Source organism: Sycon ciliatum, chromosome 8, assembly GCF_964019385.1.
Source record: "Sycon ciliatum chromosome 8, ocSycCili1.1, whole genome shotgun sequence".
NCBI lineage: Eukaryota > Metazoa > Porifera > Calcarea > Leucosolenida > Sycettidae > Sycon > Sycon ciliatum.
Window position 1 is genome coordinate 29,589,071 of NC_088650.1, and position 27,805 is coordinate 29,616,875.

Below are 27,805 nucleotides of genomic sequence, written 5' to 3' on the forward strand. Positions count from 1 at the left end.
TCCACCACTCCACATTGTGCTCTCGGCCCCCATTCACAACACACGTGGATTGGAGTTATTTTATTTATTTTGCAGAGCTCACTGGCTGGTCAGTTTGAGCACTCTGGCGAGGTACGTTCGGGCCTGGTTTCATTGCTACCAGGTTCGGCCTCATTTTCTCTGTGCTGCGCTGATGAGTCCACGAAGGACGAACCAGTTGTGTCCGCAGATTGAGTTTATTTTACTTCCGTAAAACCGGCTGCCACAGGCCGCAGCGCTTGAGAGATTTCAGGACCTTTCATCAAAAAAGTATTGTTGTCCTAACCTGGTCACATGTAAATTGAGTTCTTGGTCTTATTAAATTTTGTTTTCTTGTACATGCCGGTACAGGCCAGTACATACGCCAACCAACCTCTCTTCTATTAGAAGCCTCATACCTTTTAAATTTGACACCGTTAAAAATACTGTGAGCACTGACGGTTCACTTTACAGATTGAGCTGACTTTGGCACGTGGAGTTCTGCAAATGCTCTCCGGCTCCAGGCCTAGCGGTTTAACGCCAGCAGGTGCCAGTGGGCGGCGACGGGATATGTCTCACGAGCACAAGTGTGACTTTGCACGATTCTAGGTGTTAGCGGCCGTCGTGAGTTCCCATGGAAACTGGAAAAATTCACTCGTTTCCACAGTACGGGAAAGCATGAAAGGTTTAATGCGGAGAATTTGAGGTAGGGTGAACGTCTGTAGTTTGATCTCGAGTTTGAGTATTGGATCTACAGTATTCAGCCAGTTCACACGTTTCAGGCCAGGGACTCGGGGGGTCGTAGGTTTTATACGACTCCCTGGTTCAGGCTTCAGCACTCTCGCTCTGTCTCAGCACACTGGACAGTCCTAGCAGAGTCAGACTCAGCAGTGATTGATGCACATGCACAATCAGATTACTGAGTGAAGATTAGTGAAAGAGAAGTGCAGTCGATCTACTGTACTTGTACAGATCACTGACTGCTGAGATCAGCTCATCACTGAGTCATCACTCATCAGGCGCTGAATCCGTGATGTCATATTATTCGATTATGACGTTGCAATGCAATGATATGACTGTGTTGATAGTATGTTGTGAGTGGCATCAAGAGTACGTCAATGGTCATGGGCGGGCTGAGCTCCCTGCTGTACACATGTACATTGTATATGTATGTGCCAGGGAGTCGTAAAATACGTATTTTATGACTCCCTGGTATGTGCATGATTGTACTGAGTGCTTGTACATGTACTTGCGCGCATGCGCTCATTGGCTCAAACAGGCCGCGTGACTTGTGGCGGTTATTTCAAACCAAAGCCAAAGGCTAGCAAGCGGTGCACCGGTACGCGGTGGGCATGTGGCCCGCAGACCAAAGACAAGCGCTGTTCGCTCAAACTCAGTGTTGTGCAGCGTGTGTTGAAGAAACAAACTCGAACAGCATAGGTCCAGTTTTGAAGTCTTTGATTTTAGTGAATTCACCTTTACTGGCAGAAATGGAGTCTACAGAGGCAACAGAAAACGCTTCTCCAGTGAGTCCTCAGGGAAAGCCGGCTGATGGCCCACCTGCGACAGGAACAGAAAAGAAAACGCCGTTCAAGGAATCGAATCCAAGGTTTGTTTTCAGCTGCTTGCGTGAGGCCAGCAAGCGAAAATGCCAGAAGGCAAGTTGTGTGCTGGCTGGTTTGTGTTTGCAGAGACTTCATGAGTCCTACCGACACTCTGTTCTCGCCCTGCTCACAACTTCTATCCAAACCTAAAACCCGGAAAGCGGCGAACAGCTCATCGATGTGAGTTTGTGACTCAGTGATCATTATCAAGGCAAAGTTGTACGGAGGAATTTTATAGGAGAGTGTTTTCCTTTTTTTGCCCCGTAGTGAATCTGATCTTGGCCCAGTCCATGTTTTTCGAACGTATGGAGAAAAGTTGACAAGGCCCTAAATAATTAATTTGCAACCAAGTTTGTTTTGGACGGCTATAAGCCGTAGTTGGGGAAGCAAAACGAAAACAGACACATTCTAATGAGTGTTTTGTTGGCTGCCTGGACTTGCCATGAGTAAATCGGGAGGAAGAGCCCCTTGCTACAACTGCTAGTGCTGGGTAATGACTACACCATAGCTTAGTGATAGAGCATCGCTGGCCATAGCCATGGTTGGCTATAAAAACCCTGCAATGGCCTGTCCCTTCAGAAACTTGCGGAGACATTTCGGAAATATCGCGGAAAAAGTTGCGAGGTAAAATGCCACAAATTGCGGGGAATATTGCGGATTTTATCAAATATTGCGGGATTATTGTGGTAAAATTGTGGTAAAATTGCGGCCGATTTTGGTACTTGTACTGTAGTGGTGTACGATGTACGAGCACGGCTGTTTTTTTTTCCGCGAAATTTGGACATTTAACAAGATGGCAGCCAAAAGTCTCGATTGGGCTGGATCGGCAAGGAAATTTGAATTTTCAAATTCTCAGCAGCCGATTTCGCTGTGGTTTTCGCTCGATTTAGAAAGCTACCAGGCCAGGTTTACCCGGAAAACAGGTATTCCGTGTTCCTCTTGAAACTAGCTTTCCGCTGGTACCTCACATGGCCAACTTCCTCGCAGGAACAGTTTATTCCGCGTTGCACAACTCAAGCCTTCTTTCTCGCTCGTTCCTTGATTCATCGTTGACATGCCTGCCTCAAGAAGCCCTTTCAGAAGTTTTCCCAGTCTAGCTTTCAGTTTTCCCAGGTAGAGGACTATCTTCTGGCTATCTTCACCAAGTTTTATCACGTCCCGTGCACAAACATCAGGTCCCGTGCGTGCGATGCTGAGCTACCTTTTCATGCGATTTGGGGGTCAGATGGCATGGCGCTGGAGTCGCATTGAGTCCAGGAGGCCGAGGCCTGGTGGAAACTGCCCAGTAGACATGTGGGGTATTGCTGAAAAAGGCAGCAAGCACACAGATAGCCTCAAAATTGTGATGTAGATCCAATTGTGCGTTTGTTCGAGTGCACATCGGCAAATTTGAAAGTTACACCCGTGATCCCGACGAGGAGAAGCTGAAAATCAGTGCGTGCGTCAATATCCAGACTACCAGGGATAGCTTGGAGAGGTTTGAAAAGGTCAGGATGCTGGTTGACCATGGTAGGAGTTCCTTTTACCTTCCTTCTCTCTCAAATTGTCTGGATATTGAGTATCTCGCTCGAGCGCTTTCAAATAATAAATCCTGGTTTAACTTGCGAAATCGTGGAACCACACGGAGAGTGACATGAGTTTCATCCCAAAACGCAAACTCCCATCGTATTCATGAGGTTTGTACCGCGTTACGTAAATCGCACTGAACGACTCCATATTGTTAGATGTCCGTGCGCGAACAGCCGTGACGAGTCGTACAGCATAAATCATGCATGACAAAACAGAACGTGTGCTGCGCTGACTGTGTTCAACTGCCTGACAGGAGCTTGCAAGACAGCTTTCCTCCATCCTCGGACAACACTCGACGCGAGCCTTATTTTGTGACTTGTCAGCCGCTGATTTGCCCAGAAACTTCTCCATTCTGGTGTCGATCTCACAAGTAAACTACTGACGAGCTTGAAGAACTAAACAACATCGAAGAAAGACTCAAATATCGCGGTTGCTTTTCGAAATATCGCGGTGCTTTTCAAGTATCAAGGACAGTTTTCTACAATAACGCGGATGATTTTTCAAATATCGCGGATATCACGGACTTTTGTTCAAATCACGGAAAACAACGCTGCCGCGGAATCGCAAGTTCCTGGAGGGAACCCCAGCCATGTATTGCTTGGAACGAGAGAGCTTGGAAGCTCAGGGCCCTACGCTATGCTTTTTTGCCTTGATGACCTAGACAAAAAAAAAGCATAGGGATGTTATAAATTCTTTAAAAAAATCCTTTTTTTAAAACCTAGGATTCGAACCCGCACTATCGCGCGCCCTGCATGCATCCCCTATACACTTCGCATACATACTAATTCTTCCAAGTTGTTTCACATTGTGATCTTGCATTTGAAAGCCCTATTTGAATATGCATTGTGGCCAGCCGTCTTTGATGGCACGGTACGGTAGGGGATAGGTACGGGACAGGTACGGTCGAGGGTAATACGACACCGTCTAGCTGCCCGCAATATTCAAATAGGGCTTTCAAACGCAAGCTAATAACGTGAAGCAACTTGGAAGAATGGGTATGAATGCGAAGTGTATGGGGGAATGCATGTAGGGCGATAGTGCGGGTTCGAATCCCAGGATATGCCTGAAAAAAAAATCCTATGCTTTTTTGCCGTCAGATACGGATAGCGCCAGGCGTGACACAAACACACAAACAAATACCAAATTAAAGCTGTGTGGACCCTGGCTAGCGCCAGACGTTACTGAAGTAACGTCTTCTGCATAGCTACGGGAATAAATAAATAATATGAGCCAGGGTCCCTGGTTGGTAATTATTTAGGTGTACACAGTTTTTGGTTTTGAAGGTCTCAGTGTTACCAAGTGCCCCCTACCCCCATGCGTATTGCCCAGTGCCATTTTGGAGAATTTTTCAGAGTTTTGCGTACTCGATTTTTCAGGTCAACATTTTGACTGATTTGGTGTGGGAAAAACCCCGATACTGTATAACCCTTCCAGCCCCACTTGTGTAGCCTACGAATTCATTACAATTTTCAACTTCACCAAGTCATAACTTTGGTCAACTTCGCTTGATTTTCACAATCTAGGGTTCGTTAACAGCTGGAAAGCTCATGGCAGGAGCAACGCCAGGCTCCATTAATAATGCATTATGACGCCGCGACGAATCAGGCGCGGTAACACAGCAAAGTCGTCCCCAAGCCTAAAATGCAAGCACATTCATCCCATCAACAACACCATTCCACTCTCCTTCATCGCAGAACACTCAATTTTTTTCAAGGCGATTGAAACTTCAGCCGGCTACGTCATTATAATGTGGTCAGTGACAGTCGCTCAAACGAGTCAAAGAGTACACGATAAGGGAATTTCCCAAAAATGGCGAAGAGATCGATCAAAAATTTGAATTTGTCGAGGTAAGAATACCGGAATACGGCGCGCAATATCTCTGCAGTCCAATCTCGTAACTCTTCGGCAATTGTTGTATTGGACAGCTTGGAGTTTTCGCTACCACGTAGACCATTCGAATCTTGAAATCACACAAGAAACGATTGAGTTATGAAGGTTTTAGTTATCGATCATACATGATCATTTACGGGATAATTCGATTGAAATCCGTACTGCGGACAAAACTTCGTTTTTCCGTAAAAATACGGACAAATACGGGCGGTTGGCAACACTGAGGTCTGTCTGCCAGTCAAGAGCAGGGTCACATCAGATAGGTCTTCTGTAGGCTATGACTTTTCAGTCCTATTCTGAGCAAATTCCCAGCTCACCCTCTCGTCGGTCAACTTGGCCTAACCAGCACACGATTGCGTGTACACCGTACTGTCTTGCATAGAAACCTGTTTTGAATACAAGCCTGATTTTCAAGATGCAATGTTGATACATGCGCCTGATTCTAGTGTTGACACACATCGAAATACCTGGTTTTAAGTGCAGGGCTGATTGAGAGTCCTGACACTGACATCGGCCTCTATGGGAATGCGCCGGGTCTCAATTGTTATGATGCCATCACTCATCCGAGTGTCGTCTGTGTTTAATTCCATTCCATGTCAAAGAGGGGTAGCTCAGTTCATCTGTTCAAACTCCTTTTCCCAAGGATCAGGGTGTATTCTAGAGCCAAATTTTAACCCTTTCCGGGTTTATGACGAGTATACTCGTCATGCAATCCCCATCTCGTCTGGGCAATGACGAGTATACTCACGCTATACTTTTTGTACAGTCCACGTACCGTACGCACTGATAGACCACTGTACAAACAGCGATAACTCTGGAACGGATTATCGCGAAGATCTATAGCTCATTGGAACGGTCTTGGAAAGGGCTTTCCAGAGGTGTTTTCGGTGTGGCGATAGCTCAACAAATGATCGAGCGGCGATAAATTTCACGCGCGATTTCGATCTGAACATTTTTCTTACTTTCTGTCTGGCGATATTTTTGCGACTTTCAAGTCATTCAAGGGGATTTCCCAATGATGAGTGAAAGGCAGCATGGCGTATGAGTACATCATTTGAATCGCTTGAATCTCACGAGCTCGATGCAGTTTGAATCATAGTTCTACGTTGAGTATGAGCACCAAACCGAAGGAAATAGTTGAGCGTGGTCTTGATGCCAAACTGGCGCATGGTAGGGACACTGTTGGCGAGGCTAGGGGCGTCCTTGAGGTGCTGTATGCTCTGAAAAGTACGTGGAAGATGACGAGCAGGAAAGCAGCTTTCCAGTAAGCCATAAGTGGTGAAAATCCGTTGAGAAACAAAAATGTTGTGACAATTTGTTTGTTGCTATCTCCACAATTGTACTGATGCACTGACTTTCAGTGCCTAGACGTAGTAAATGCACTGTGACCCTGAAAGGGTTAACCGGTCGGTAAGAAATGGGGGGGGGGATTGTAGACCTTTTTTTGGAGACGGCTGTCTCCAAATATTTTACACGTCAGCCATGTAAAGTGAGCAGTTCCCCTTTCTCTCAAAAAGCACATGTAAAGCCAGGCGTACCAGTGGACTAAGTGCCAGTAGTACCAGTCCTACTAAGGTCTGAAACAACCTGCCTCCAGAAGACCAGCAAGAGTCAAGATCGCAGACACAGCCCATACATATACTGCGGACTCCACTTTAATATAATTAACTTGCATATAGCGAATTTCATGATATGGCAAACCAGTGTTCATGTCCATGTTTGAGCCCATACGAAATTGACCCTTTGTAGCGAACCGTTTTCGTTTATAACGAGCCATATCTTGCAGGGGAGCATGTAAATTACTTCGGAGTAAGTGCAGTCATACTGTCATGGGCCACACGCCAGTCATCACGAGCTGCTTGTATGGCGTGGGTGCATTTGGATTATAAAAGAACTTTGGCTATAAAGAAATAATTCTCCTGCACAATGGTAAAGAAAAGGGACCAATAAATTTCGAGTTATGACTAACAATCCACCAAGGTAACGAGATACCAAGTCTCGAATTTCTTGCTCTCGTTCAGTTGATCTCTGGTCTATTTCTGCTGAAAGAGGAATGATGAGCATACATGCTCATTCCCTGGACACTACAAATTCACCACTCATTTTCACTGTATCATTTCCACGTTTCAGCAAATCGCCATCATCAGGATGTGCTCACCATTCCTCTTTCGGTCATGAAGCTGCAGGATGCCTCACCCCTATTGCATTCGTAATTCTGCTGTACTCTAGAAACCTTGCTTTGTCTGCAACAGCAGAATTATTTCAAAGCAAGCACACCGCGGAGACATGCTAGACTATTCAGTAGGGAGGTTTAGTCCCACGTAACGGATACGGGAACGTGGGTGATGCACGTAAAGTTCATGCAATGGACCCAGGTTTGCAATGTGTTTAGTCACACGGATTCAAAACTTGTGAAAACAAGAAAAGTATTAAACATGTTATTTCGGGACTCAAACGCCTTGGATAAGGGTTCGGGAAGAAACGAAAGCACTTCGAAGTGAGCTTGGTTTGTGTTTGTATCGATTATGGGTTGGTCGTCTCTGAATGTGTTGTGACTCAGAAAGCTTTCAAGCCATCAGGTATCATGAGCTTTTCGATTTTCAGCACGTCTATTTTATCTGAATCCAAGCATCACCACCTTTCTCTTTCCCTGTGAACCCTCGCACGGACTCAAGAACGACAAGAAAGACTTCGAAAAAGCAAAGTTTTCATGCGACAACAAACAAAAGCATGAAAGCGAAAGCGAAAGGCCCAAGGACGAAGCTTCAAAGCTCGTCGAATAGTTTTATTTCATGCTTCGAAAACTTCTTCAGCTGAGCATGCTCACAGCTTGCACAATGCACTCCATTCTGATTTTCTCTGGCGGAACGTGGGTGAGCCTCCATACATGTCGTGAATCAGAAAACGCCTGTCCGTGGGTCACTGAGTATCACGTGGTACACACACGTGAAGTACACAGGTTATGTGGGACTAAACCTCCCTAGTATCGCACCAATATGAAGAAGAAAAAAGCTGACTGGTTGGCAGCTGGAAATGAGTTTTCAACCGGCCAGCCATGATTTCAACCCGTCAAAACCGGTTGGGGCGGCTCTGGCGGAATGAATCACTGCAAGGACGATGAGACATTTTGGAAGACTACAGTCCATCTATGGAAAGATTAGGGCTGAAACAAATGCTCATTGAAGCGAACCAGGTTATGTCCAAAAAGCACTAAATTGGGAAGAAAAGTTTCCCAAAAAAACTTGTAAATCCAGGCCGTTAGACTTCACTCGCAGCAGTACATTGTACGGTTCACAGTTGAGTCACCTTTTTTGGACCCTTTTTTCAAATTTCGCAGCGCTACACGTGTACGGTAAAATCCCTGGCACTGTCGAAGGCCTGGGGATATCTTATTTTTGAAGCCAACTGACTCTAGTTTTCTGTACCGGCGAAAAAAGGAGATGAAGAGTCAAGGCACCGGGAAATACTGATCATCAGCTTGTGCATGTGGCGGACTAGAACTAGAATCGCAGTTTTAGGTGGATGGCCATGAGAAAGCTTCCCAGCTTGACTGCGAATTGTCTAAGGATTCATAGGCACACGCACCAACCATTACACAGTGAAGGAATTCCGCTGAGGGGGCTTCTACACTGGAACGTATCATGTACTCTCTTGGGCGCAGGTGTTTTATAGTACCAAGGGTACTACCGTAAAGTACAGTTTATCCCCCCCCCCCCCCCCCACGCCATGTCGCTTCCCAGCTGGTTTTTTGGCAGGGGGCGGGAATTAGATCAAGGCTGTCAAGTGCAGTGCGATGTACAACAACTTGGAGGATCAGACTCGATGTGCTAAATTGTGCACATTTTCACCCTGGATTGGCACATATTGTGTACAGCAGTGCAAGCGTCGGTTCAACATCGTATTTCGTTGTATACGCCGAAATCGCTTCACAGGTAGAAAATCGACAGGGGGCGGGAATTAGAGAGGGGGCGGATCAACGGTACTTTACGGTATTACCAAGAGTGCTCAGATACCTGTGCAACCTCCATCCAGTGTCGCCACGTCATAACTTCAAATCACGTGGCATTGTTCAATAGGTTACGCTGGCAAACAGTGCGAAATGACCACAAGACAGTTGAACGCAAAGTAGGGTTGCGCGCAACCCTGTATCTATCATACACGTGTATGAGTTTGTCCTGTGATGTGAGGTTCTGCCATCGCAGACCCCATAGCTGGAGTTGATTGCACATTCTTGGTACTTATGTACACTTGATAGTACGGCCATGTGCATGTGTCATGTTACTGGTGTTCACGGCTTGGAGAGAGAGAGAGAGAGAGAGAGAGAGAGAGAGAGAGAGAGAGAGAGAGAGAGAGAGAGAGAGAGAGAGAGAGAGAACCGGCTGCAACCCGGACCACTCGCGTACGAGATGCGGGATTGCATGTGGGGAAATGAGTGAGCAGAGACGCGTATATGCACAGTTATGGAACTGTGGGAAGTGGTATCTCAACAATAGGAATGAAGATAACCCATCATGCTTTGTTAGTCATCCGGCATCTGAAAACTGAGCATCTATTCATCCTCTTTTTCTTTCCAGGCCCAAGAAGTTACTTACGCAGCGAATGAAGCAAGCGCAGGAGGAATCAACAAAGGCGGACGAGCCGGCACCCTCCGAGGCAACGTAACTCTGTATGTGTTCGCAGCATGTAACACGGTTCTGTTACTGCTGCTGCTACTGTCCTTCACCTGCACTCTAGTTGCAGCTCAGCTGTCCGTGCCCGCCGCCTGGCTACCCTCTGACAAGCAATGTCCTTCTATTGAGAATAAACTGGTGTGATGATACACAGGCACACACAGGCATTTGCGCGTTGTCCCCACATGCACCTATCACAGGCAACACCTAACCAACCAAAATCAGCTGATCATACTCACAATCAGCGCTCACTGAATCACTGCTACTTCTGTCAACGGTGTTCTCTCTCTCTCTCTCTCTCTCTCTCTCTCTCTCTCTCTCTCTCTCTCTCTCTCTCTCTCTCTCTCCTCTCGTTTCCTTGCTTGCTCGCTTTCACAATTTCAATTTGCAATGATAAATGTTCCAGACTTAAAAAAATTTGCATGAGTGCATTCAACTGGCTGTTCTAACCAGCTTTCTCAACCAGGAAACACCTTCCAATCATTTTAGTCAATTTGAATTTTCCATTTCTTGTATTCAATACTTTGTGTGCTCTCGTAATGCGGTATTCACTAACTTTTCTCATCGTGTTATTCCTTGTGCAACAGGCACTTTCTCTCTCTACCCGTGCATTTAGTTAATTGTACCATATTTTAACCCACTGCCCTCGATGATTGAGGCTGTTTGTTTGTCCTGCAGCGTACGTCTGCGTAGAAGAAATGTAAGCCATCTACAGCGTATGGTTTGTGTGTTCAGATCCTGTCCGCTGTCGTTGCTGTAGGAGAAATTTGTGGGTGTGCATTCCAGCGGATTTGCCTGCTTCTCTTGTGGCGAGCATGCATGGTGTGTGTGTGTGCGTGTGTGTGTGTGTGTGTGTGTGTGTGCCATATGGTGCAGTGGTATGTGCAGCGATTTCCAATCGATAGGTTGCGGATTCGATTCCCGACAATTATGGTCACACACGTCTTTCTTCTCTTTCTCAGACTCCTCCTGACTTTTCTTTCATTCTCGTGGGTGGTTAGTGGTTACCAACAGCCAGTGCATGCCGGAGTATGTGGTGTGATGTGTGTGCGTGAGAAAAAATGAAAAAGACCAAATAGTAGTATAGGGATTCACTGGGCCGTCTGGCCAGAAAAAGCCACTTCATAGCTGTGTGGTGTAGACCAGGCTGAATAGTGGCGGTCAATTCTTCAGCCTTGCAAGCTGTTGAATGGTGCAATCCCAGTACAAGCCTGTCCCCGGGGAAAATCGCGATTCCGCGGCCGCGATTTTCCCGCGTTTTTTGAACTTTTTTTTGCACTACAGTCCATTTCAAAACTATAGACGCGTACCTAGGCAAAAACCGTTATGCCAGCATCTATACCACATAAAATCTGTGATCACTTTGTGCATAAATTTTTCCAAATTGGGCGTCTGTTATCCAATCCTTTAGAAACTATATTATGAGAGTAATTGTGGAGCGATCCTGAGCAATAATTATTCCGAAAACTATTCTCAAAAAGTTCCAGCCAAATTTGAAATATTTCAAAAACCCTACGCGTCTATAGTTTTGAAGTGCACTGTTCGGTCAGCAACGTCTCATCGTGGCGGCTTTGTACTCAAATATGACGAGTGCTTACACCAGAGACTTGTAACTGATTGATTGCCTACTCATATCAACTGCAAACTTGCCGCATATCAACTATAATATTCACTGCATATTTACCGCACATTTACCGCAAATTCACCGCAAATTATGCCATACTATGCTGCGTTTTCCCCGCGTTTTTTGCGATTTTTCCGCGATTTTCCCCGGGGACAGACAAGATGCTATGGCTTCTGCTGTAGCATCGCTATCATCGCCTCCGGCGATGGGCGTCCAATGGTGCACATGTGTGGTGTGTGTGTGTGTGTGTGTAACAGGGAGTCGTATTTTACGACTCCCTGGTGTGTAACTTTTCTTTCATTCTCCTGGGTGGTTACCAACAGCCAGTGTACCGTATTTCCGCAAATAAAAGGCCGTCCTCGTATACAACGCCTTCCTCGTATACAAGGCCGGGGCAGGGGCGATTGAAAAATTAAAGACCGTCTCCGATTAGTCGTATTTTACGACTCCCTGGTGTGTAACTTTTCTTTCATTCTCCTGGGTGGTTACCAACAGCCAGTGTACCGTATTTCCGCAAATAAAAGGCCGTCCTCGTATACAACGCCTTCCTCGTATACAAGGCCGGGGCAGGGGCGATTGAAAAATTAAAGACCGTCTCCGATTAGAAGACCGGGCCTACTAATTGAGTCTTTGTTCTTGTGTTAAAAATAGAAGACCGTGCTCAAACTGTGGGAAAAAATAGAAGACCGTGCTCAAACTGTGGGAAAAAATAGAAGACCGTGCTCAAACTGTGGGAAAAAATAGAAGACCGTGCTCAAACTGTGGGAAAAAATAGAAGACCGTGCTCAAACTGTGTAGAAGAAAATGGAAGAACGGGGGTAAAACTGTGTGGCGAGAAATAGAAGACCGGGGTCAAACTGGGTTGAAAGTAGGGCTCAAACGGTCACGGTTTTACCCCTGACGATTAACTGCTAAGCTAACGGTCGGTTAACCGGTTATAACCTATAAGCCACGGCAATCCTGCGGACTCTTTTTTAACCGTATATTTGACTATACTCATTCAAAAAATGTACCCTATTCAGTACAACCCACACTTGTACATTCCCTTGCATGCTCATTCATACATACTCTCACACCAAGAGACCAGATATGACCGAGTTGACAGCCCAGAAATTGCGTACGGGTGCGACAGCCCGCGAAAGTGCACACTTTGCAACGACCTGATACTTGAAAAATTGACTGAAAAGTTACTGCGTAACCGTTATCTTTATCGGTTAACCGTTAATTCTTCGTAACCGGTCTGCAACCGGTTAATCGGACTAATCGTTTGAGGCCTAGTTGAAAGAATAAAAGACCGTCCTCGATTATAAGGCCGGGTTAGGACGAGGTTGAAAAAATAGTAGACTGGCCTACTATTTGTAGAAATACGGTATGCCGGTGTATGTGGTGTGGTGTGTGTGTAGAAAAAAAAGAAAAATGAAAAAATTAATAGGGATTCACTGGCCAGAAAAATTCACTTCAATCAGCTGTGTGGTGGATACCAGGGTAAAAATAGTGGCGGTCAATTCAATAAGCCTTGCAAGCTGTTGAATGGTGTAATCCCAGCACAAGTTGCTATGTCTAACATAGCTGTTCGCTATCATCGCTTCCGCGATGGGCAGATCTGAGGTCTGAGGTGTGTGTGTGTGTGTGTATGTGTGTGTATGTGTGTGTATGTATGTGTGTGTGTGGGGGGGGGGGGGGGAGGTATTCCTAGTACACGTAGCTACTTTTGGGCACATGCCCAGCAAAGGAAAGGTTCAGTTGTGCGGGCTCGAGCGAGAAGGCCCATTTTGAACCCAATTCGTTGGGTTGCATGTCACGAAGAGTACATAATTGTTACTAATTAACCCCCTTGATGTCACGAGTCAAGCAAAAAAGGTCCTGATGGGTTGTGTTCCAATAGTACTGTACTTGGCAACACCGTCTTCACCAACGTCCATTGCCCGCACCATGTCCGATGGAGCAGAGGCAATGCGGCTCGTTGAGCAAGCCGTGTCTGAGTTCTTCCTCCCCGCCCTGTTAGGACGCGCCCCACCTGGAGCTTTGGAGAGAGAAGTCCTCGCTTTACCGTGTCGCCATGGCGGACTGGGCCTGGTATCACCGGTGTCACTTGCTGGGCAGTATTCAGCATTCTATGCAAGTGACTGCTCCACTTGTTGAAAACATCCTTGCCCAGGAAACCTCAATGGAAGGCATTCGAATGGCGACGGCAACGGTCAGCAAGCAGGCGCGTAAGTCTGCCAGGAGGGCTGATGAGCAGTTGGCGCAGAGTGTCGGCCAACGATGTGACCCTTGCATGATGCGCGACCTCGCCGCCGAAAAGGGATCATCAAGCTGGCTGACATGCCGCCCAATCAAGCGTCATGGCTTGATTCTGCACAAGCAGGCCTTTCGCGATGGCGTCTTTGTCCGCTATGGTTGGACACCGCCACATCTGCCTCCGCAGTGTACCTGTGGCATGGCAATCTCGCTACAATACGCCTTATCCTGCCCGACAGGAGGTTATCCTGCAATTCGGCACAACGAGCTGCGAGACGTCACTGCTAGGCTCCTGGATGAGGTAGCCTACAACGTTGCAGTGGAGCCGGGTCTCCAGCCGTTATCTGGAGAGCGGTTTCGCCACCGCACCACAATCCGGGAGGACGGCGCTCGCCTTGATGTTGCGGCCAGCGGAGTGTGGGGTGGCCGGTTTGAGCGAACCAATTTTGAAGTTCGGGTGTTCAACCCTTTGGCTAGCTCAAATCAGACTCACTCTCTCTCCGCTACATATGCCAAGCATGAGGGTGAGAAGCGCGGACACTACAAGGAGCGTGTGCGGGAAGTCGAACATGCAGTATTTGTACCACTCGTATTCAGCGCTACTGGAGGGCAGGGAAAGGCCGGTAGTGCACTTTACAAGCGCCTCGCCACAATGCTTTGCGAGAAGCGGAAGGAGCCGTATCCGGTCATGATGGCTTATGTCCGGTGTCGGCTTGGCTTTGCACTGATTCGCTCGGCCATTACGTGCCTCAGATAGGCACCGGCGGATTATGCTCGCGAAATCAAGGAATTATGCTTTCATGGATTCTCGCATTATGCTCGTAAAATCCTCATATTATGCTTTGGCACCCGGGGATATATGTTGTCCCTGCCCTTTTGGCACGTGTTTGCCCCTTTTGGCACGTGTGTGCGGACCGCGCCGGTTGCGCATGCTTGCATGATTATCGTACATGTTCTTGTTGTGCGCATGCTTGCATACTTATCGTACGCATTCTGGTTGTTTTGGGTGCCTTCTTCTTGAGACTCTCTTTGGAGCAACAACAATAATCTGTTCTCTGAGTGTGGCGTCCGTGTGATATGAGATATCGAGAGTAATCGGAAGGGCTATCGCCGAGGGATAAAACCCCCCGACGACATATATATATATATTCACTTTGTTGTACTTATGGAGCCTCAAATTTCGGGAAATTGTGCCTTTTTCGTACTTGCAAGTTGCAAGTGGCCATAAGTACAAGAAAATACATGTACAAGAGTATCCCCATACCGAGGTGTCCATGCATGTAAGAGGTCAAAATGGAAAAGAGAAAACAATACTTCTTCTATTCATTACTTGATTTCTTTTGTACTTCAGTAAAAATATTATTTCATTGCCAAATTAGGCTATGATCGTTTGGTCGGATCCAGATCCAGATCCAAATCTCAGATCCGTCGGATCCTTCAGAATCAACCGAACACTTTTTTGCGGACCTTGGGTGTTGCCATGTTGACGAAGTAAAAAATGGCGCTGACAGGTCACCCAAAAAAGGCATAAGTCGTACTGATCGCCCACGTCGTACGAAAAGTCAACAAAAGTCCACTAGACGTACGACAATGAGTATAAAAATGATTTTTACCCACCATATACGCACAAAGGTCACATTTGGATCCGATGGATCCAGTCAACCCTGCTCCCGGGGCAGGGTTGCTCGGATCCAAATCCGAAGGATCTGGATCCGGATTCGACCAATCGATCATTGCAGATCCAGTGGATCCGATGGATCTGGATCTGGATCCGACCAAACGATCACGGCCTTAGTTTGAGTTACCTTTGAAAATTATCATGTTCAACCGTCTTCGTAATCATCATACTCGTCCATCCAATGTCACCCTGGGCCTCCCCCTGCGAATAATCAGCTCATCTCTTCCTAGCTCCACGTCTCCTTCCATCATGACCGAACATCAACTATACATCAATTAATAGGGTTATTTAGAGCAACTTATCCGTAGCCTGCAGTCATATCATGGCTGCTAAAATCCAGACTGGTCGTGACTTCGTAACATGCATAATGTACATACGTCGCACCCCACGTGAGTGTTTCCATGGTTTGAGCCAATCAGCGGCCTTACTGAGCGTGCAATATTCCCCAGTACACCGCCAGCCAATGTGGATGCACTGCAGTGCGATATTGCACCCCGGCGAGTGAGCGTGCAAATAACCTATATTTGCACGCTCACTTCGAAGTGAGCGTGCAAATATAGGTTATTTGCACGCTCACTTCGAAGCGAGCGTGCAAATATAGGTTATTTGCACGCTCGCTTCGAAGTGAGCGTGCAAATATAGGTTATTTGCACGCTCACTTCCAAGTGAGCGTGCACTTCGAAGTGAGCGTGCAGATAGGTTATTTGCACGCTCACTCGCCGGGGTGCAATATCGCACTGCAGTGCATCCACATTGTCCTCTGGCTCTGGTCATTGGCTGGCGGTGTACTGGGGAATATTGCGAGTCGCTCCGCCAAGCAGTCGCTGCTGACTTGCTGCAGCACACCAAATAATAATTGGTCGAGGACGCTGTCGCGGAAGCGAATGTGGACCCGGCTTGCGTCCGCCAAGTCAACTTCACAAGCTCCGTGAGAGTCGAGACAGCAGACGCCCAAGTATTGGAGAAGACTGTCGACAGCCGATTTGAGAAACTGTCCGACGCCGCCATCGACAGCCTCGTTTCTGAGCAGAAAAACAAAAACACAGAGCAGGCAACTGACAAATGGCTCCGCTTATTCGACGAGTACTGTAAAGACACAGGACGTCGCTGTGACCTGAGTACGGTTACGGCAAGCGACCTAGCTTACATTCTGCGACATGCATACGTCGAATTCCGTCCGAAGAAAGCTGGAGTGAAGTTCTACTCTGCATCAAGCTTGCTCGGTTTCCGTTCCGCAATACATCGCAAGCTAGTCGAGTTGAAGCGGCTCATGAACGTCCACAGTGACCCAGCGTTCAAGGACGCAAACATTGCATTGAAGGCTTTCCTCCTGAAGTCAAAGAAAGCGGGGAGAAGTCAAAGCGGTGGAGCACAAACACCCCATCAACGACGACGACATGAGCAAGCTGTCCCGCTACTTCCATGATCTCCCGGGAGTGTATACAGCAGCTGCTCGAAAGAAGTGTTCCTCTAAAAATGAACGCGACTGGTTGTGCTGTGTTGTATGACTGTGAAAATGATAGCAGGGTTGCATGCAGCATGCTAGGGTTGCACCAGAGTCCAGACCGTGTCAAGTCACACACACAAGTGTGTGGTGACAGACTGTGTGGTGGCAGGGGTGCGATAAATGTATTACTGCACTCGGACGCGTGCAATACCGGCGTCGATATCTGCACTTACGGCTTCGCCGTTCGTGCAGATATCGGCCGGTATTGCACTGGTCCTTGTGCAGTAATACATACGTACATGTACATGTACACGGAGTTTTGCGGACTACCCGCCACTACATGTATCTCGTCCGCCCCGTACTGGTACTGATGAAGGCTGATTCACTCGCATCTTCTGCTACATCATGTACTGTGTCAGTGTGAGAAAGAACTTTGAAGAAGACGAGGTCGAGCATACAATAATGTATTGCCATGATTTCTACCCTGCTTTTCATTGAAAACACTATCTGCATGACCTCCAAACCCTTTGCCATGCAGACCACCTGTGACCAGCACTGATCAGGTGCAGTGTACACAATTGTATAGCCTACATACTAGAACTGTGGTATAATCGTGTAGTTATGCTCCTACCTCCGAGAGGATGCCAAATTATGCTCCAAATTTTCAACCATCAAATTATGCCAATAATTATGCCGGCATGATCCGCCGGTGCCTAGCCTCAGAGGGCACGGTGGTCGCCCTCATACTGTAGCATCGACGGGCTCCGCATCGCTGATGGTCTCTGAGTGCTGCTTGCCTTGCTAACCTTGTGTAGTACCGTAGCCCACGCTTGCCAGAGCAACTGCTTGGTTCCAGAAGATCTGTATTCTGATTCTGCATGATGCGACACTCGGCTTATAACACAATACGGAATGTGCCAAACTCTACACTATAGTATGATGGCGTTAATGCTATAAGTATAACCTATACTCTACAACCTAACACTGACCACTACATTACTCCCTCTCAATGAAGAAGAGATAAGCAGAAAGGCTAGAAGTATAAGCGAAGAACACAATGAAGGTTGAGCAGAACTTAAGTAACGCAATGTGGCAAATACCAAAGCTCATACAATGTCTAGCGCAGACTGTCCGAATACAGACGGGCCTTCTCTGTCAGCTTGATCTGCCGTCCGGAGCGGGTGACTGCCCCATCTATGAAACGGCGGTCCCCGCTGCTGGACGCCACGGGTTCGCAATCAGCAGTGGTCTGTTCGGTCGACGACCGTTCGGATGTATCTTGGAGCTCAGGATTCTGGGTGACACAAGGCTGATGCGACGCCGGGGGTGAATCCACTGGATGCGGAGGGGTCAACACCGACCTCTGCGCAGAAGACGCATCCTGTCTCGACTCAGGTAATAATGGCATAGGCGGATACTCGACGGGTTTGTGAGGGCTAACGTACTCGCGGACATGCTGCCGGTTTCGGAGTAGGTATCGGGAGCCATCCGTTACTCCAACCTGACGACCGTACTGACTCACCACCGTCCACGGCCTTGCCGTGTCGCAGTAGCCATCCTGCACCACAACCTTCGTGCCAGGCCTTAGGTCAGGCAGCATGCGTACACCTCGTCGAGAATCGTGATCGTTGGCCATGCCTGCTTTAGCCTTCAACTGATGCTGTGGATTGACGATCATAGGGTCTATACGAGCTGGGATTCTTGTTCGCAGCTGCCGAGAGAACAGTGCTGCGCTCGGTGACGTGCCCAACATCCTGTGACGCGAGCTGCGGATGTCAAACAGCACTTGGTTGAGCCGGCGTCGGAATGGGAGGTGTGCTTTCAAAGCAGCCAATCTCTCCCTCACCACCCTGTGTAGTCGCTCCACCATGCCGTTCGAGCGGGCGTACCGTGGGCTGGAGCGAACATGGGAAATGCAAAGGCGACTGAGGAAAGTCTCCATCTCCCCGGAGACGAACTGCGGCCCATTGTCGGAAACAAGGGTATCGGGTATGCCAAAAGTAGCAAAAATGTCCTCAAGCTCTTCGATGACTGCGGCAGAGGTAGTCGAGCACAGTATCTTGAGGAGAGGATACCGAGATCCGTAGTCGATGACCGAAAGAATAGAATATCCGTCAATTGTCACGATGTCGATTGCCAGTTTGTTCCAGACGCCAACAATCTCTGTCGGTAGAATCTCCTGCGCACTGTTTGCGCGCCTTCTCCAGCACTCAAAGCAACGCTCCACGAAGATTCCTGCGTCTCCAGTCATCCCTGGCCACCAGACTCTCTGGCGAAGAGTGTCTAAGAACGCCTCTTGCCCTGGATGCCCCTCGTGAGCCAGTGTCATAATTGCTGATCGCACTCCTTCCGGAATCACGAACCGCCCGCCCATCATCAAGATGCCGTCGACCACAGTCAGCTGATCTCGGATGAGGTAGTACTGCTGCTCGCACGACGAGAGATCATGCCATGAATTAGTCAGCACGCGTTGGGTTACTTTGCTTGCGACTGGGTCATCTCGAGCAGCACAGCGAATGTCGTCGAGACTTACCGGGGCTGCCTCCAGCACTAGACCAACATACTCGTGTAGAGAACGCGATTCTGCAGGCGAAGCATCCGTTGTTGGAACTGGGGCTCTGGACAGCGCATCAGTGCAGAATAGCTCCTTACCCGGCACGTGCTTCGGGGTATAATCGTAAGGCATAAGAGCCACCAACCACCGTTGGAGTCGAGGTGGAACTTCGTCAAATGGTTTCTGGACGATCGGAATTAAAGGCTTGTGGTCGGTGTGTACCTGCACGTGGCGACCCAGGACATACTGACGAAACCGCGTCAGCGCAAACACTACCCCGAGCATCTCCCTCTCCATTTGAGAGTACCGTGACTCGACGTCTGTGAGTGTGCGGCTGGCACATGTAATCGGCAGCCATTGACCTGACTCGCTCTTCTGCCATAATATCGCCCCAAGGCCGGTGGGTGAAGCGTCACAGCTGATGGCTGTTGCTACGTCCATAGATGGCTGGAAATAAGCGAGCGTCTGTAGGGAGGCGACCACTGCTTCTTTGGCGGCTGCGAATGCGCTCAACAGGCTCTCATCCACAGTGAACGGCTCACGCTTCATCAGCCGACGCAGAGGGTCTGTGGAACCGGTCAGACAAGGCACGAATTTTCCGAGGTAGGTGACCATACCCAGGAAGCGCTGAGCATCTGCCACTGTCTTTGGCGGTGCCATCTCGGAAACAGCGCTGAGCTTGCTGCTGTCGGCTTGAACTCCGTCTTTGGTTAGCATGTGTCCGAGGTACTTCACCTGATCCTTGCCGATGTTACACTTGTCCCAGTTCAGTTTGAGGTTCGCTGCCCTTAAACGCTCTAGAACACTCGCTAGACGAGCATCATGTTCCACTCGATTCTTGCCAAAGATCAATATGTCGTCTATATAGACAGTAATACCGGGTAAACCAGCCAAGATGTCAGAAACAACACGTTGAAAAATTTCAGGAGCGCAAGAGATGCCAAACGGCAACCTCTTAAATCGGTATAAGCCGCAATGCGAAGCAAAGGTTGTGAAGAATCGGGATTCTTCCTCTAATAGCAATTGATGAAAACCAGATTCCGCATCCAAGACTGAGAAGACCTGCGCGCCTGCTAGCTCTCCAGTGATCTCATCTACAGTAGGTAAGCAGTGCCGCTCCCTAATGATAGATTTGTTCAACTGCCGATAATCTACGCATAATCGAGTGAACCATTCGACTTACGCACAGGGAAGACATGTCGACAGGCGACACCCAGGGCGACGCCTCTTTCACTGGTTCAATAATGTCCGCATTCACTAATCGTGTCAGCTCCTTTTCGATATCAGCCTTGGCGCTGAACGGTGGACGACGAGCTGGCTGCGCCACAGGCCGTGCTTTCTGGTCGACAGTGATGGACACGGGAGCAGTGTCCACCAGCCGTGCCGTGTCTGCCAGGTGGGCGTTCACCAGCAGCTCCAGTTGTGCGATAACATCCTGGCCAAACAGTACAGTTCGCCGGCCTGCCGGTACAACGAAACATTCGCATTGGATTGACCTTTCCCCGACGGCAACATCGACATCCGCCATGCCAAGCGTCTTGACTTCGCCGCCATTGTACGCGCGCAGCTTACGATCACTGCAGCGAGTGGGCTGTACCACATCATCCGTCAGGATTGTCCGTGTTGCGCCGGTATCGAGAAGTCCCTCGCACGGCCTGCCATTCACCATGAGCGTCATAATGAATTGACCACTGGCTGCCTTGTCGCTGCAAGCGTAAATCGAATCGTACACAATTCGCGCGGCTTCACTGTCCTCATCCTGCACCGCATGAGCTTTGCTGGAGAGGCAGACTGCTGCGAAATGACCTACTTTGCCACAGTCCCGACACCTTACATGTGCAGCCGAGCAAAATTGCTTGCCTTTGGCATGTACACGACCACAGTATTTGCATCCTAGGCTCTTGGTGGACGTCTTCCCCATGGCGCGCCGGTCGCCACTTCCGATTCCACCCGAGACGCTGCCCGAAACTACAGCAGCCAATTCTGGTCCTCTAGGCGCTGATGTCTCCAATCCTCCTGGACTCGTCCGACTTTCGTATAGCTTGCAGTCGGAGAAAGATGCTTCTAGGGCCACAGCCTTTGAAACGGCATCCGCTAGCGTCAGCTTTGCCTCCTTTAGCAGTTCCCGTCGCAGCTCCTGCGATCGCAACCCTGCAATCAGTTGGTCACGCACCTGTGTGTTGATGACCGAGTCCACGTCTGTCGCTGCAAAGTCACACCACTCCACCTTCTCGCGTAACCGACTAACGAAGGTGGAGACAGATTCATCTGGCGTCTGTTTAATCTGCCGAAACTTGTGCCTTTCAGACGTCGTGTTTCTGGATGGGCGAAAATGAGCACGGACTGCCTCTGTAAGGGCTTTGTATGTGTCTCCTGGGTCGTCGTGTGTTGCATCACTTGGAGCGGGAACAACCAGACCCTTGACAATCTTCCTGATCCCAAGACCAGCCAGATTCAAGAAGAGACACTTCTTGTCCTCTGGAGTCGAAACTTGACAGATCTTCATGTAGTCGTTCACATCCTCCAGCCATAGGTCGAAGTCGGCACCCGTGTTTTGTCCGAAGTCAGGATGAAATTCCTTGAGTGGCCGGCCCTTCGCCATAGCGTCCAGATGCTTGACTGCCGGTTCACTGCGCCAATGTACCGTAGCCCACGCTTACCAGAGCAACTGCTTGGTTCCAGAAGATCTGTATTCTGATTCTGCATGATGCGACACTCGGCTTATAACACAATACGGAATGTGCCAAACTCTACACTATAGTATGATGGCGTTAATGCTATAACCTATACTCTACAACCTAACACTGACCACTATGATAGTACTTGCTGCTTGCCCCAGCAGGTCACAAACCAGGAATTTGCAGACGACATTGCAATTGAAGCCTCGGGCAGTTGCGAACAAGTGTGCTCTTCTCTAAGCACAGCCATCACTGGCCTGTCGCAGTGGTTGGAGGACCGCGGACTAATGCTGAACCAAAAGAAAACGCAAGCTCTGTTGATTACCCCAAGAGGCCCAGCCCCTGACACAGATAACATTCGAATTCGCTGTGGGAATGCAGCCCTTGCAGTTGTGGAACAAGCGCGGTACTACCTGGGCGTAATGGTAGATGGGCAGCTCTCCTGGGAGCCTCACGTCAATCACACAATCCAGCAGGTGCGGAAGTCAGTAGGTGCGCTGTGGCGGAGCCGCCGAAGCCTCACCCTGGCGTCAAAGATCCTGTTTTACAGGTCGATGATCCAGGGTAGGTTGTCGCACGCTTCCAACGCCTTTTATCCGTCACTTCAAATTGGCAACATGGAGCCCCTCACACGTCTAACGAAGTGCGCTATCCGCGGCTTCTTCGGTCTGCCACCGTGGTCGCGCACGAGCCCGATCTTTGAACAGCTCCGCCTCACCACCCTGGAGGACATGTTTAACATTAAGCTCCTCATCTTTGTCCGTCGTTGTCTGTTCTCCCGAGCTAGCTCCCTCTTCACCAGCTTCTTCGTGAGAGTTACTGGTGACCGCACCCGGGGAGCAGCACATCACCTCCAGCCTTTACCCATATTAACATTCTGTGTACCTAACTTCATGTCGAAATCCATTTTAACAATCCGCATATCTCTCCTCCTCCCCCCCCCTCTCTCTCTCTCTGTCTCTGACACACACACACACACACACACACACACTCTCTCTCTCTCTCTCTCTCTCTCTCTCTCTCTCTCTCTCTCTCTCTCTCTCTCTCTCTCTCTCTCTCTCTCTCTCTCTCTCTCTCTCTCTCTCTCTCTCTCTCTCTCTCTCTATCTATCTATCTCTCTCTCTGTTGTTGTTGTTGTTGTTGTTGTTGTTGTTGTTGTTGTTGTTGTTGTTGTTGTTGTTGTTGTTGTTGTTGTTGTTGTTGTTGTTGTGGTTGTTGTTGTTGTTGTTGTTGTTGTTGTTGTTGTTGCTGCTGCTGCTGCTGTCGTTGTTGTTGCTGTTGCTGTTGGTCATTTTGTGACAGCTTGTACAATTCCCTGTCTCTCTCCCTCTCTCCCTCTCTCTCTCTCTCTCTCTTGTTGTTATTGCTGCTGCTGTGGTGTTGCCGTTGCTGTTGTTGTTGGTCTGTTGTTGTTGTCGCTGTCGCTGTTGTTGTTGCCGTTGCTGTTGTTGTTGGTCATTTTGTAAGAGCTTGGACTGAGTTCACTTGTCCAGGCAATAACGCAGTCTCTCTCTCTCTCTCTCTCTCTCTCTCTCTCTCTCTCTCTCTCTCTCTCTCTCTCTCTCTCTCTCTATCTCTATCTCGAATCTATCTCTCCTCTCTCATCATGCATGCGTCACACTCTCATGGAATTTATTTTATTTTATAAGATGCATGCTTCACACTCTCATGTAATATTTCTTTCCTTTCTTCGTCTTTTTGTGAGAGCTTGGACAATCCACTTGTCCAGGCAAGAAGGCAGCAATGCCTGTTCATTCTGGCGAAGTAAAATAAAATATACCAACCAACCAACCAACAACCTCGTTCGAGTACCATTTTGGCCCGGTACTGCGGGTCGAGCGACCATGCAGTTCATCGGCGCAGTCCTGTGGAACCAGCTCCCGCCTGATCTCCGTTCCGAGCCCGGCCACCTTCAGTTCTGTGCCCTGCTAAAAGCGCATCATGGCTCCGTTTAAATGCTTTTCGGCTAGTGTGTTTCTGTGGTATAGCGGACTGAAGAATAGTAAACGTGTTTTGCAATATATGTATGAAGCTATTTTGTATTATTTTTATAGTATGTTCCCATTCCGTTTTTGCTTTGGTGTAGCCCTGAGGTTGATTGCTTATTTATTTCTACCCTTCCTCTCTCCATACTTCTGTACCCCCCCCCCCTCTCTCATTCCTTCTGTCGTCCACATGTATCAAAGGAGGCGAAATCGCCTGTTTGTGGTGCGACGTTAAATAAACTTCTACAACAACAACAACACTAATCCCAGCACTACATCTTGGACGTCCCGCATCATGGCACATGATTACTTTTTATGTAACCGTAGTTCTCCACATTCTTGTGACGTGATCTTCACTTGAGTTTGCCACAATCTTGTGACGTGATCTTCAGTTGAGTTTGCCACAATCTTGTGACATGAGTTGAGTTTGTCGGCTTACACATTGTAGCTATACTGATAGCAAGAATTCTTGTTTATTTTTCCCGTAGAAGAGGCTTTTGAGTTTCCGAAAAAAGGCAATACCGTGTATTCATTCATCACAAGAATTCTTGTTTATTTTGCCCGTAGAATTCTAGAAGAGGCTTTTGAGTTTTCGAAAATAAAGGCAATACCGTATATACGGGTTCCATCAAGAGTACATGACATTGTACTCTGCAAGAAGACTCGCAACCTCCGCGGTGGACCCGGCTGCACTGGAAGCCTATGTGGCGTGCCGACTCATGGCGCTCGACAAGCAGCCAGGCGTCAGACCCATTGGGATCGGCGAGGTCGTTCGAAGGATAGTTGGAAAAGCCATTCTCTACATCACCGGGCCTGCAGTTGAAGCCGCGACCGGTTGCACCCAGCTGTGCGCAGGCCAGGAAGGAGGCATCGAAGCAGCCATACACGCCATGCGCACTGCCTTCGCCGACGAGGCAACAGAGGGTGCCTTGTTTGCCGACGCTTCCAATGCATTTAATCGCATCAACCGGGACGTATGCCTGCGCAATGTCCAATGCCTATGTCCTGAGCTGGCGACAACTCTTGTCAACACATACTGAAGCCCTGCCCAGCTATTTGTGGATGGCGAGACAGTGTGGTCTTGTGAGGGCACCACCCAAGGGGACCCGCTCGCCATGGCCATGTACGCTATCGCCACAATCCCCCTCATTGAAGAATGCCGTAGCAGTGGAGCCACCCAGAGTTGGTACGCCGATGACGCTACAGCAGCGTCAACACTGCTGCCACTTCGCCACTGGTGGGACATCCTATCGCAGCGCGGTGAGGCCTATGGATACTTCCTCAACCCGGAGAAATCCGTACTACTAGTGAAGCCTGCACATCTCGAGCGTGCCACTGAATTGTTCGTTGACACACGTATCCAAGTCCGCTCAGATGGGTACCGACATCTAGGTGCAGCACTCGGCACCCCGGAATTTGCAGCGGCTTATGTCACGGGCAAGGTGAACACATGGTGCAAGGAGGTTGACAAGCTGTCTACATTTGCCCACTCCCAGCCGCATGCAGCGTATTCCACCTTTACGCACGGTCTACGGCATCGCTGGGCATTTCTTGCCAGGACTGTACCCAACACAGCTACCCTGCTGGAGCCCTTGGAGCAGGCGGTTGTACACCTGCTACTCCCAGCCCTCCTCGGTCGCCCCTCTCCAGGCTCTGCCGAACGGAAGATCCTGGCTCTACCATGTCGCTTGGGTGGCCTGGGACTAATCATCGTCTCTTCGCTAGCAGAACAGTTCCATTCATCCTGCCACATCACCCAAACGCTGGTTGAGGGAATCCTCTCTGGCATGTCCTACCTGCCCGACGTCACGCAGCTTACGCTGCACAGGAAGTCCGAAGTCCGCAGCCGCCAGCGGAATAAGGAGTCAACCATCGCCAAGGATGTCGTCTCAGCCGCTTCACAGGAATTGCAGCGTTGTGTGGAGCTTGCTTCGCTGAAGGGGGCCTCCAATTGGCTCACGTGCCGGCCACTGAAAGTCCACGGCTTTTCCCTCAGCAAGGCTGGCTTTCGCGAAGCCATCCATGTTCCCTATGGCTGGATCCCCCCAATGCTGCCGTCCGCCTGCGTCTGTGGTCAGGCATTCAGCACCGCGCATGCCCTGTCGTGCCCTATTGGAGGGTATCCGTCACTCCGGCATAACGAGCTGCGAGACATCACCGCCTCACTGCTTTCACGCGTCGCACATGACGTAAGTGTGGAGCCGTCTCTCCAGCCACTATCCGGGGAACGGATGAGGCATCGTACTGCAATCAGCGAGGATGGCGCCCGCCTAGATGTTGCTGCCAGCGGGGTGTGGGGCGGCCGTTTCGAGAGGACATTCTTTGATGTCCGGGTATTTAACCCTTTTGTCCGATCGAACACCGCTCCCTCCCTCAACAGCACATTCACTAAGCACGAGAAGGAGAAACGGCGACACTATGAAGAGCGTGTTAGGGAAGTAGAGAAGGCATCGTTCGTCCCCTTGGTGTTTTGTGCCTCCGGTGGTCAAGGCAAGGCTGCCTCTGCTTTCCTCAAGCGTATTGCATCAATGCTGGCCGAGAAGCGGAAGGAACCGTTCTCCATGGTGATGGCTCACCTCCGTTGCCGCCTAGGGTTTGCCCTCATCAGATCGGTGATTGCAAGCTTAAGAGGTCATCGATCCAGGCGAGCACCTTTGGATCAGCAGCTGGAGTGCCCCTCAGCTCTAGTGAATGCTGAGTGTCGTCTGGGTTAACCCTCACCTCCTGTTATATGGCTGTATTGTTTTCGCTATTAGTTAGTTTTCTTTGTTATGATTTCTTTTTTTCCTTGTTTCTTACCCGTTCAGCAGGATCACACTGCCCAGGACGAGATCATGTCACCGAAATATCACTGGGATTCACTGTGGATCGACATGATTTTGGAAGAACTTAGGAACACGTGCGTGGAAACCCGTGTTTTTATTTATTTATTTATTCAACATCTCCTGGCCCGTCCGAAGACTGCCAATAAACATGAGAGGTCAGGTGATAGCCAACCACGGCAAGCTAAAAGGGAGAAAAAGAAAGATGCTGTCAGAGAGGGAAAGGAGATAGGGAGAGAAAAAGAAAGGGAGGCACATTAGTAATACATGGGATCACTTCGGATGAGACAGTGTGGAAAGCTGGACTTTGAATTTCCTGATATCCTGGCATGTCTTAATGCTAGTAGGCAGGTTAGACCAAAGGGAGTATGCTGAGAAGAAAGGGGATTTCAAAAACAGAGAGGAACTAGCTCGGGGCAGTGATAAGGCATTGCGTGTTGGTCTAGTGGTAACAAACCAGTTGTACTTGGCAATATGTTTCGGGACTTGGGCTAGGAAGATTTTTTGCACAAGGATACAAAGATGCTGCTGATGTCGGGCAAGAAGAGGGTGCGTGGAAGCAAGTTTATAAAGACAAAGGGAGGCAAATGTTTGGTCTTTTCGAAACAGAATTTTCAGAAGCAAGCGTTGATGTACTTCCAGTCTGTGGAGTAAAGTCTGAGACAACCCGCACCAAGCTATATCGCAATAGTCAAATATAGGCAAAATGTACGACTTAAAGAACAATTTTCTGCAGTTATCATTCAAGTGTTGGCAGTGGGGTTGTAGCATACCTAAGGACGCACTCGCACGCTTGCACACAGACTGGACTTGTGGAGACCAGGAGAGTTGGCGGTCGAGAATAACGCCCAGGTGCTTGTGCTCGTTAACAACTTTAATAGGTGTACTATTTAGACCAGGAAAATACAGAAGCTGAGTGGGGGGCGAGGGAGAGAAGAACATGGCCTCGGTTTTGGCGAGGTTGGGCTTCAGTTTCCAGGTTTCCATCCATGTTACTGTAGCGTTGACCCCGGACTGCATGGAGGCCGTGAGGTTGTCTGCCGAGC

General features: G+C 48.9%; 1 protein-coding gene across 1 annotated transcript in view; it reads right to left on the bottom strand.

Annotated features, from left to right (window-relative positions):
- Nucleotides 1-25,198, bottom strand: part of LOC135822648 (small ribosomal subunit protein eS10-like) — a 58,922-nt gene extending 33,724 nt beyond the window's left edge. Inside the window, exon 1 of the mRNA XM_065335458.1 lies at nt 25,052-25,198. Within this exon, the coding sequence (XP_065191530.1) occupies nt 25,052-25,183 (132 nt within the window). The 5' untranslated portion in view covers nt 25,184-25,198. The remainder of the gene's footprint in view (nt 1-25,051) is intronic.
- Between the last annotated feature and the right edge of the window lie 2,607 nt (nt 25,199-27,805).